This window comes from Falco biarmicus, chromosome 3 (genome assembly GCF_023638135.1).
Source record: "Falco biarmicus isolate bFalBia1 chromosome 3, bFalBia1.pri, whole genome shotgun sequence".
NCBI classification, from domain to species: Eukaryota; Metazoa; Chordata; class Aves; order Falconiformes; family Falconidae; genus Falco; species Falco biarmicus.
The window spans coordinates 13,704,655-13,715,699 of NC_079290.1; the positions used below are offsets into that span (position 1 = coordinate 13,704,655).

General features: G+C 67.8%; 1 protein-coding gene and 1 non-coding gene across 2 annotated transcripts; one reads left to right on the top strand and one right to left on the bottom strand.

Moving 5' to 3' along the window:
* Window positions 1-8,137: 8,137 nt before the first annotated feature.
* TRNAR-CCG (transfer RNA arginine (anticodon CCG)) lies at window positions 8,138-8,210 on the bottom strand. The gene has a single exon. It is a non-coding gene; the product is annotated as a tRNA-Arg (tRNA).
* A 384-nt stretch (window positions 8,211-8,594) lies between these two features.
* SLC39A4 (solute carrier family 39 member 4) lies at window positions 8,595-10,441 on the top strand. The gene is made up of 3 exons (XM_056330044.1): window positions 8,595-8,889; window positions 9,351-9,538; window positions 10,158-10,441. Exons 1-3 carry the CDS (start codon window positions 8,757-8,759, stop codon window positions 10,284-10,286), a joined length of 450 nt encoding a protein of 149 aa, XP_056186019.1. The 5' UTR covers window positions 8,595-8,756; the 3' UTR covers window positions 10,287-10,441.
* The last annotated feature ends 604 nt before the right edge of the window (window positions 10,442-11,045 follow it).

Consider the following 11,045-nt stretch of genomic DNA (forward strand, 5'->3'; position numbering starts at 1 on the left):
TGGGAGCAGGGGAGAGCGCGAGGAAGACAATGTGGCAGAGCCGAAGCATCACAGACAGACCCCAAACCCTGTTCCCTGTCCCTCTGCAGGAGGAGGAAGAGGAGTTGGGAGTGAGACCAAGCCTGAGATGAAGGCAGGTGGGAGAGAAGATGTTTTAAAATGTTCCTATTTCTCATTGTCCTACGCTGGTATTAAGTGACAACAAATGAAATTAATTTCCCAGGGGTGGCTCTGTGTCGCCACAGTGGTGGCCAGTGAGCGATCTCCCCGTCCTTGCCTGCACTCACAAGCTCCTCGTCCTGTTTCCCCCCCGCCGCATTGATGGCGGGGGGTGGCAGAGCGGCTGGGTGGGCGGCCGGCAGCCAGCCACTGCCAACCCGCCCTGGGCAGCCACTGAGCAGATGGAAACTGCCCCTTTTCTAGGAGCTGTACGGCGAAGCCAGGGGGCACCAGGTGCAGGTGACACCAGGAGAGGTCTCATCTTGACCTGAGATGTGTTTTCCAGCCAGAGTGATCGACCTGCGGGACAATGCGGTGGAGTCCCTGTCACCGGAGGGGACCTCACCCAGGCTCCTTCATCGCAGAGGGTTGGACCAGGCCATCTTGGAGGTCCCCATCCCACCTGGGCTGGGATCAGCCTGAGCTTTGGGTGGACCTGGGTGGTTCCTCAGCTCCTCAGTGCTTCCTCAGCCAGTGGTTCCAGGGATCCCAGCTGACACGCTACTCCCCAGCAACTGGGGATGTCCCCAGCAGCACCCACCGAGCCAGGTGCCCCCAGAAGTGGACGAGCATTGGGGTGACCTGCTGGGAACAGTCTGTCCCAGCATCACCGGGGGCATCAAACCGTTTAGTGAAGGAGCAGCTTCTGGAGGCAACCACCAATGGCAGCACCTCGTCGCGCCTGTGTGGAAGGTGGCACATCCCCTGCAGAGGACCCTGTTCCCACCGGTGACCCTGCGGGTGTTTTGGGGTGCCCCGTGGGGCCGTGGCAGCGTGGCATCCCTGGCTTCTGCCACTACCTGCAGCAGCTCGGCAAAGGCTTTTGGCAGCGCAGGTTGCTGGGAGGAAGGAGGAGCTGCGAAGTGCCCGTGGGCCACTGGGGCTCGTTGCCCTGGCACGATGCCGGCTGTGACCTGGCACGATGCCAGCTGTGACCGGCACCAGCTGAGCTCTGCCTTCCCCACACCAGAGATGAATGCCCAGCAATACCAGCCCTGATGGGTGCAGGGTGGAGGAGGGATGGATGCTGGGGATGGCGGCTGGGAGCCAAACCATCATACTGGTTTTAGCCACAAACCCCACCTCCTCTCCATATCTACTCCCCCATGCCACCTCACTCCCACCCAGCGCTGTGCCGGCACCGCGGCCGCCCCCTGATCACACCCCAGCTGCGGTGGCCAGAGCTGGGGCATCGTGCGGGGAGGTTTATTCTTTTATTGCCCTTAGCAAGACCACCCAGTCACAGGGGTATTGGCTGCGATGCCAGCATTGCCGGTGGCGGCCAGAGGTGACCGGTGGCAGACATGCTGCAGGGCAGCCAGCTGGCCATACCACACTTGCTCCCGCACCTGCTTCTTACAGAAGATGAGCAAAGCCTGCAGCTCTCGGGGCTGCCGGTGGCTTTCCCGGCAACGCCACGTGCTGCTGGGACAAGCTTGTCCTGGAGCTGGACTGTTTGTACCGGAGCAATCACTGTTGCTGGCCTCACTCACCCCCAGCTGGGGCTTTCCCAGCACGAGGTGCCGGTCGTCCCAGGGTTTTCCCAGCCGCACTTCCCGGTGCCAGCCCTGGCACGGCTGGAGGGCTCTTGCCACCCCACCTGTAGGGCAAAATGCAGGTATCCCCCAGCCCAGGTGGGACGCAAACCCCCAGTCCCCAGCCCCGGAGGACGATGCCTTATCCATGAAGCCGCTTGACCCGACTGCCTGCACAGTGGGCACATGGCACCGTGGGCCAGGGTCACTGCCAGGGGCGCTGATGGGCACCAGCGCGTTGCTGGTGGTACCAGGGGGCATGAGGCGGCTGGTGGAGCTGTCGGCCTGGCTGCACTTTGGCTGTGGGAAGAGGTCACGGAGGTCACGGCACCGTGGCATACGCTGGGATGGGTGCCAGGATGGCTGCCCTGCCCCACCCCTGCTGTGGCATGGCTGTGCCAACACCGGGCACGGGGGCACCGGCAGCAGGAGGCTATGGGGCACCCGGCCATCTCCTGGGACATCGGCACCCGCTGTGCTGCGGTTGGGCTATACTGTTCCACGCCAAGCCACCATGCACCGTGCCATGCTGTGGGGTACCACGCTGTGCCGTGCCGTGCCATGTTGTGCCATCCCATGCCATGCTGTGCCATCTCGTGCCTTGCCATGCTGCTCAGCACTGATGCATCCATGTCTGTTGGGCACCACCACAGTGCTGCAAGGCGCGGCCAGCAGCCATGACAGGGCCACCGTGAGCCACTGCATCCCCTCACCGGTGGGCAGCGAGGTGCCAGCAGTGCCGGCAGGGCTGGCAGGGCTGTGGCAGGGCTGACACCCTTCCAAGCACCAGCACTGTGGGTGTGAAGGGACAGCTGCTGCGGCCACCGGCACCTCTCACGTCCCTGTGTCACGGGCACCGCACCACACAGGTGGCGACCTGCTTGGCACAACGCCGGTGTGGGGCATGGTTCCTTCCCGGTGGGGTGTCACAGGCACCCTGTGTGCCAGGGAGGGGTGCTGGGGCAGCCAACCACCCCTGGGGGAGCAGCACATCCAAGGGTGAGCCACGCACCTGATCTTGGTGCTTGGGCTTCAGGCAGGGACCGGGGGCGAGCCTGGCACCCAGGGGCGAGCCCAGCACCCAAGAAGTTGAGCTGAGCCCCCAAGGGCTACCCCAGCACCCAGGGGTGGGCCCAGCACCCAGTTGTAAGCTGAGCACCCGACAGTGAGCTGAGCCCCTTGGCGTGGACTGTGCACCCAGGGGTGACCCCCAGCATCCATGGGTGACCCCAGCACCTGAGCCAGGTGCCGGAGGTGAGCAAGGTGCCCAGGGAGGGCCCAGCACCCGGGGCTGGCCCCAGCACCTGCGGGTGACGTTCGCACCCGGGCATGAGCTTCGCACGGCAGCCGGTGCCAGAGCCGTGCCAGGGGCTGGGTGGGGGGGACACCAGTGCCCAGGGTGGGTGTACCAGCACCCAGGGTGGGGTACCAGCACCCATGGCGCAGGTGAGGGTGGGGGGTGCTGGCAGCAGAGCGGGGACTCGGGGGGGCCGGGCACGGGCGCAGCTGCTGTGCCGGGCCCTGAGGAATGGTTAACCCGGGGCAATCTCACCCCGAGCCAATCACCGCCACGGCCCCGGGTGCTTTTACAGCCCTGGCGCCCCACGGCACACCGGCATCAGCACCGCCTGGGCAACCCCTGGCTTGGCGGCACTGCGGCCCACCGGTGCTCTGTGCCACGGGGACCCTGGTGCCATGACCCTGCTGCTGATCCTGCTGACCCTGGGTCTGGGGGCGAGCAGCCAGGAGCCCCCCGGTGTCACCGAGCTGGTGGCAGCACTCGAGGCCCTGCTGTCGTCGGGAAGCGGGTCCCTGCCCCACAGCGCGCTGCAGTCCCTCGTGGACATCGCTGCCAGCCGTGCGCAGTGCCACACCGGGCCGTGTGGAAAGGTGAGTGCCCGCGCCGGCAACGCCGGGCCGTGTGGAAAGAAAGGCAGGGCGGGCAGTGAGGGTCAAACTCCAGCTCGCCAGCGTGCCATGGCGCGGCACAGCACGGCACGGCACGGCTCGGCATGCCTCAGCACCACACAGCGCTGGGCAGCGGTGCGTGGCACGACATGGCACTGCCTGGCCTGGCATGGCATGGCGTGGCGTGGCGTGGCGTGGCGTGGCACAGCACCGCGTGGCACCATGCAGCGGTGCATGGCACGGCACGGCACTGCCCGGAATGCCATGCAGCACTGTGCTGCGGCGCTGCACAGCACTGCGTAGCACCATGCGGCAGCGCACGGCACAACTGGGCAAGGCACAGCACAAGGACGCAGTTCTGAGCCTCATCACCCCCTGCACCTGCCCCAGGGGTCCCTGTGGTGCTAGTGCCTCTGTGCGGGTGTGGGGGGCACCAGGGGTCCCCAAACCCCATGGGGTGCACAGCCATGCCATGCCTGCCCCTGTGCCCTGGGGACTGGCCCTGCTGCCCTGGGGTGCTTCTGCCCCCTGCTCTTTCTGGGGTGCCCAGGGGGTCCCACGGCGGGCTTTTGGGGTGCCCGTGGGGCTGGGGGCCCCTGTAGGGGTGCCAGTGTCAGTCCCACTGTGACCAGTATCCCTGTGCCCAGTGGTACCATTGAACCCCCGGCACCCAGACCCCACAGCACCCTAACCCCATGGCATCTTGACTCCCCTGGCCCCAGAGCACTCTGACCCCCATGGCACTGTGACCCCCAGCACTCTGTCCCCATGGCACCTTGACCCCCCCTGTCCCTGCAGTGCATCTCTGGGGGCGCCATCCTGGCACTGGCAGGGAAGCCAGGTACCACCGCCCAGCTGGAGGCCACCGACCTGCCCTGGGTGGGCGCCGCTGTCCTGGCCACCCTGTGGGACCCCCCCTGCCTCCTGCACCGACGCCACCTTGGGGCTCTGGGCTGCCCGCACACAGGCGCTGCACCGTGCCTTCACCGCCACTGCCACTGCCACCAGCACTGCCACTGCCATCAGCACTGCCACCAGCACAGGCAGCGGCAGTGGCGGCCCCAGCTTGTGGGAGGTGGCAGCTCTGCTGGCAGCCGTGCAGCCCAACTACCGCAGCAACGACAGCCACGAGGTGAGGGGACGCGTGGCACAGGGGGGACACTGGGGGCCATGGGATGCAGTGAGGGGACACACCGCACCGCCACAGGCAGGTGTGCCCTCAACGTAGACAGATGTGCCCCGGGGAGGTGATGCACAGCACAGCCATCACTGCACAGACACATGCACCCCAGGGAGGTGACACTAGTGGCACAGCCAACACAGTGTGGCCACATGTGCCTTGGGGAGGTGACCGCTGTGTCACAGCCACCATTGCACAGCCCCCCGCACCCTGGGGAGGTGACACGTGGCACAGCCACCATTGCACAGCCACATGTGCCCCGGGGAGGTGACACATGGCATGGCCACCATTGTGTGCCCCCCTGTGCCCAGGGGAGGTGACCACCATGTTGCACTGTCACATGTGTGGCGGGGGTGTTGGCGGGGGTGCACGGTGTGGTGCGGGCAGTGATGGCGGTGTGGTGCAGGGCTGTGTGGATGCAGCGGGCGTGCTGGCGGCAGGGGCGGCAGTGTCACCACGGGTGGGGGCCGGGCGGGTGCTGGCGGCCCTGGGTGCCCTGGTGCTGCACGGCCGCTGCCTGCGCCCCCCACCCACCCCCAGCTTCTTCCTCCATCGCTTTGGCCGTGGCGGCCTCTCACCAGTGGGTGAGTGGGGGGTGGTTTGGGGTGCTGTGGGGTGCTGTGGGGCGATGCGGGGTTATGTGGGGTGATGTGAGGTGATGCGGGGTGATTTGGAACAGTGTGGGGTGCTGTGGGGCGATGTGGGGTGATGTGGGACGCTGCGGGGCTATGTGGGGCTATGTGGGGTGGGGGGCAGTTGCCCCCTGAGGGGGCAGGGTCGTAGGGGCAGCCAGGTCCTACTGGTGGCAGGGGGCGGGGGGGGCGGTGCTAGTGTGGGGCAGGGATCTGTGGGGTGGGGGAGATGGGGCAGGAGCAATAGGGCTGTGGGGCTGTGGGGTGGGAGGGTGTGGGGCAGAGCGTGGGGCAGGGGATGTGGGGCAGGGGGTGTGGGGCAGTCTGTAATGGCACCTGGCAGGGCTGAGCGTCCCTATGAGCAGCCACCCAGGGGCCACCCCCAGGCCTGGGGCCCCCTCCGGCCATGGGGACATGGACTGGGACAGGGACAGACACCCCATGGTGCTGCCCCTCCCCCACACTCAGAGGCAGCCGCAGGACACGGTGAGTGGGGGCACCGGGAGGGGGGCAGGGTGCCCTGGGGGGGGTGGATCAGGGTGCTGGGAGGTCAGGGTGCCCTGGGGAGGGTCAGGGGTCCCTGGGGGGTCAGGGTGCTCATGGGGGGGGTCAGTGGTCCCTGGGGGCATCAGGGTGATAGGGAAGGGATCAGAGTAATGGGAGGTCAGGGGTCCCTGGGGGGGGCAAGGGTCCTTGGGGGGGTCAGGGTGCCCTGAGGGAGTCAGGGTGCTGTGGGGGGGGTCCCTGTTGGTGGTCGGTGCACCCCGGGGGTGTGGGTGCCTGGCACTGAGGTCATGCCCCCCAGAGGTACCTGCCCTCCCCCACACTGCTGCAGGCCCTGGGGCTGCCCGGGGCGGCCGCACTGCCCCGGGGGCAGCTCCCACGCCTGCGCCCCACGCAGCAGCAGCAGCAGCTCGCCTGCCGCCCCCCCTGCCGCCGGACCCCTACTGCTATCCGCGTGGCCACTGGCACCATGGCCGCCAGCCCCACAGCCACCAGCCGTACAGCCACCAAACTGATGGCCACCGGCCCCACAGTCACCAGCCCCACAGCCACCAACCCCACAGCCATGGGCCAGCTCAGCATTGCTGAGAGTAAGTGCAGAGGGGGACCAGGTCCTGCCATAGCATGGGGTGGCATTGCGCACCCCTGGGGACAGGGACAGTGTCCCACTGTGGCATGGGGTGGCATCACCTAGCCGCAGGGACAGTGTCCTGCTGTGGCATGGGGTGGGTACAGTGTCCTGCCATGGCATGGGGTGGCATCTGCTGCTCTGGGGACAGGGACCATGTCCCCTGTGGCTTGGGGTGGCATCACCCAGCCCTGGGGACAGGGACAGCGTCCTATCATGGCACGGGGTGGTATCTGCTTGCTGTGCTGGGGCTGGGAGCATACTCCTGCTGTGCCTGTATCCCTGTGCTGTGACGGCCCTGTCCCTGCAGGTTACGTGCTGGGGTCATTGGCAGGGCTGGGGCTGTCCCTGTGCCCGCTGCTGGCGCTGGCGCTTCTGCGGTGTCCCCTCTGCCACCGTGCCCAGCGCTGCCTGCGCCCACTGCTTCTGGGGCTGGCAGCCGGCGCCCTCACCGGGGACGCCCTGCTGCACCTCCTGCCCCAGGTGGGACATGGGGGACATGGTGACATGGTGGGGGCACAGAGACATGGGGACACAGCAGGGACATGGGGGGACATGGCGGGGCACAGCGTCATGGGGGTATCAGAGGGACATGCGGGAAATGTGGGCATGGGGACACAGCAGGGGCATGGGGACATGGCGGGGTTGGGGACACGGGGGGACATGGGGCATGGGGACACAGTGACATGGAGACACAAGGTCATGGAGGGGCAATGGGACATGGTGGGACATGGGGACACAGGGGGGCAGGGAGGGCACGGGGATGTGGAGGGGACATGGGTGTACGGGGGGGACACGAGGCCACAGAGGGAACGGGAGGGGGCACATGTTGGGGGGGGGACGCGTGTGCCCGCTGGCGTGGCAGTGCCCATGCATGTGCAAATGTATCGATGCGTGTGCTCTTGTGTGCGTGCGTCCCTGCGCGGGCGTGTTTGTGCTGGGCATGTGCTGACATGGGTGCGATTTTGCAGTCGCGTGTCAACGCACACGTGTGCGCGCTGCCCTGTGTGCGTGTGCACACACACAGGCCTTTTTGCACAGCCCCACGTTTGGGCACATGCAGACTGGGCACCTGCGGCCGTGCACACACGTGTGTAAGCCTGTGCGTGTGTGCACACGTGTGTATGGGGCTGGGCTGACCCCTGCCCCCCTGTGCTGCTGCAGTTCCTGGGGCTGCACACCCATGGTGGGGGTCCTGGTGCCCACGACGGGAGTCCCGAGCTGCCCTGGACCCTGGTGGTCGTGCTGGGCGGGCTGTATGCCGCCTTCCTGCTGGAGAAGCTGCTGGGAATCCTGCTGCCCCCCCGGCCAGAGGTGGGGGCTGCGGGGCAGGGTGGGGGTGTTGGGGGCAGGGAGCCCTGTCTATGGGGCAGGGACCATGGAGCTGTATCCATGGGGCAGGAGACCCACACGCCCCCTGCCCCCAGGTGAAGGCAGACGAGAACAGTCTCAGCCAGAACCCCCTGGAGCTGCAGAACCGGGGTACAGCACCACTCCCCGCCCCCCCATCCCCCCGGGTAAAAAGGGAACCCGACCCAGGTGGGACTCGAACCCACAATCCCCAGCTCCGGAGGCTGATGCCTTATCCATTAGGCCACTGGGCCGCTGCGCGGCTGCCGGCGGGGCCGAGCTGCTGCTGGGGGCCGGGGGCCGGGGGCCGGGCGGGCGGGGGGCGCTGTGGGCGCTGTTGGGGCTCTGGGGGGGCTCCGGGGGAGCCGCGGGTGTCCGGGAGTGCTTGTGGGTGCTGGGGGGGCGTCCGTGGGTGCCCGTGGGGGCCGGGTGGGTTCCCTGGGGGTGCCTGGGGGTCCTCATGTGTGCCCGTGGGTGCCCTGTGGGTGCTGGGTGGGTGCCCGTGGGTGCTGCATGGGTGCCCTGTGGATGCCCATGGGTGCCCTGTGGGTGCTGGGTGGGTGCCTGCGGGTGCTGCATGGGTGCCCTGTGGATGCCCATGGGTGCCCTGTGGGTGCTGGGTGGGTGCCTGCGGGTGACCCGTGGGTGCCCTGTGGGTGTTGGGTGGGTGGCCATGGGCGACCTGTCAGTGCCCATGGGTGCTGGATGGGTGCCCTGTGGGTGCCCATGGGTGCTGGGTGGGTGCCTGTGGGTGACCCGTGGGTGCCCTGTCTCCCCTAGGCCCACAGGTGCTGCCCTGCATGGTGACCCTGGGGGACGCGGCCCACAGCGTGGCGGATGGGCTGGCCCTGGGGGCTGCCTTGGCCAGCTCCTGGCGAGCTGGGGTGGCCACCGGGCTGGCCCTGCTCTGCCATGAGCTGCCCCACGCCCTGGGTGGGTGCTGGTTGCTGGGGGGGCTGGGGGGGGCTGGGTGCAGGTGGGGGCGGGCTGGGTGCCCGATGTGGGGGCTGTGAGGCAGGCGGTGGGTGGCAGGTGGGTGCTGGGTGGGTGCTGGGGGAACGAGGGGGGTTGGGTGCTGGGAGCTGGGTGGGTGCGAGGTGCCCGGGGGTGCCAGGTGTGGGCTCTGGGTGGGTGTGGGGCTGTGGGGTGGGTGCTGGGTGCAGGGTGGCTGCCAGGTGGCTGCCCTGGCTGAGCTCTGTGTGTGTGCTGCGTGTGCTCTGTGTGTGTGCCACATGTGCCACGTGTGCCGCATGCTGCATGTGCCGTGTGTGCCACATGCGCTGTGTGTGCTGCGTGTGCCACATGCGCTGTGTGTGCTGCATGTGCCACATGCGCTGTCTGTGCTGCATGTGCCACATGTGCTGCATGTGCCACACGGGCCACATGTGCTGTAGGGGACCTGGCGGTGCTGGTGCAGGCGGGGCTGAGCTGGCAGCGGGCGCTGGTGCTGGGGCTGGCGGGGGCCCTGCCCATCCTGCCGGGGATCTACATCGGGCTGGCCCTGGGCACCGCAACCGCTGCCCGCACCTGGCTGGGCGCCCTGGCCACTGGCCTCCTCCTCTACCTCGCCCTCTGTGACATGGTGAGTCAGTGCTGATGGTGCCGCAGCGTGTGCTCGGTGTGTGCTGCTCTGGCTGTGCCGTGCGGGCCATGGTGTGCCATAGGTGCCGAGTGTGCCGTGCCACGTGTGTTGTGCATGCCACGTGTGCCATTGCATCTGTGCCACAGGTGCCATGCTGTGTGTGTCGTGTGTGCCACATCTGCAACGTGTGCTGTGCTGGCTGTGCCATAGCTGCCACGTGTGCCATGCCATGTGTGCCACATGTGCCACTGTGTGGCTGCCAAGCCATGCGTGCCATTGGTGCCATAGGTGCTGGCTGTGCCATGCCATGTGTGCCACACGTGCTGTGTTCTGCATGCCATGCTGTGTGTGCTGCACTGGCGTGCCGTGTATGCTGTGCCAGGTGTGCTGTGCCATGCCACGGTATGTGTGCTGTGTGTCCTGTGTGCCGTGCTGTGTGTGCTGCACTGTGCACGTGCGGTGCCATATGTGCCGTGTGTGTCACACTGCGCGCATGGCACCCTGGTGTGTGTGCTGTGCCGCACTGTGCTGGCTGCCCCCTCTGCCATCCAGCGGCACCATGCCCGCCATGCTGGGGGGACGGCCGGCCACGTGCCCCTCTGAGCCTGTGTCCCTCCAGGTGCCAGCCATGGTGGCAGCACGGGACCGGCAGCCATGGGTGCTGCTGGCGCTGCAGAGCACTGGGCTGCTGGCAGGCTGGGGGCTGCTGCTGCTGCTGGCCCTCTACGAGGACAGCATCCTGCGCTGAGCGCCACCGGCAGCGCCCCCCAGCCCCGCTGAGTGCCGTCCTGGCACCACGTCCTCTGGGCATGGCCTGGCATGGCCCAGCACCGCGCCCCAGCACCGAGCACCGGCCCCTGAGCCGCGCCCCAGCACCCCGGCATGGCCGGCGTGGGCCAGCATTGCCGCCGCCACGCCCGGGCGCCCTGTCTGTGCTGGCGGGCACAAAAGCAGCCAAATAAAGATGGTGGTGGGCGGTGGCGCCACAATGCCCGAGCCCCAAGGCTGTAGGGCTGGGGGGCCTATGGGGCTGGGGGCCTATAGGCCTGGGGGGACTATGGGGCCTGGGGGCTATAAGGCTGGGGGGGGGTAGGGCCTGGGGGGCTGTAAGGCTGGGGGGTTATAGGGCTGGGGGGCTATGGGGGCTGTAGGGCCAGGGGGCTATGGGGCCAGGGGGGCATGGGGCCGGGGGCGGCTGTAGGGCCAGGGGCTGGCCCAGGCTGCACAGCCCCTATGGGGCCCTATGGCCTGTGGGCAGCCTATAGGGTGCAGGGCCCCTATAGGGTGCAGCCCCTGGGCACGTGGGGCTGCTATAGGGTGCAGAGTCCCTACAGGGTGCAGCCCGGGGGGGTGCAGAGTCCCTATAGGATGTAGGCTTGCTATAGGATGCAGGGTGTCTGTAAGGTGCAGGGTGCCTACAGGGTGCAGCCCAGGGAGGTGCCGGGCCCCTATAGGATGCGGGGTCCCTATGGGATGTCGCCGGGGGCTGCCGGGCCCCCGGTTGCGG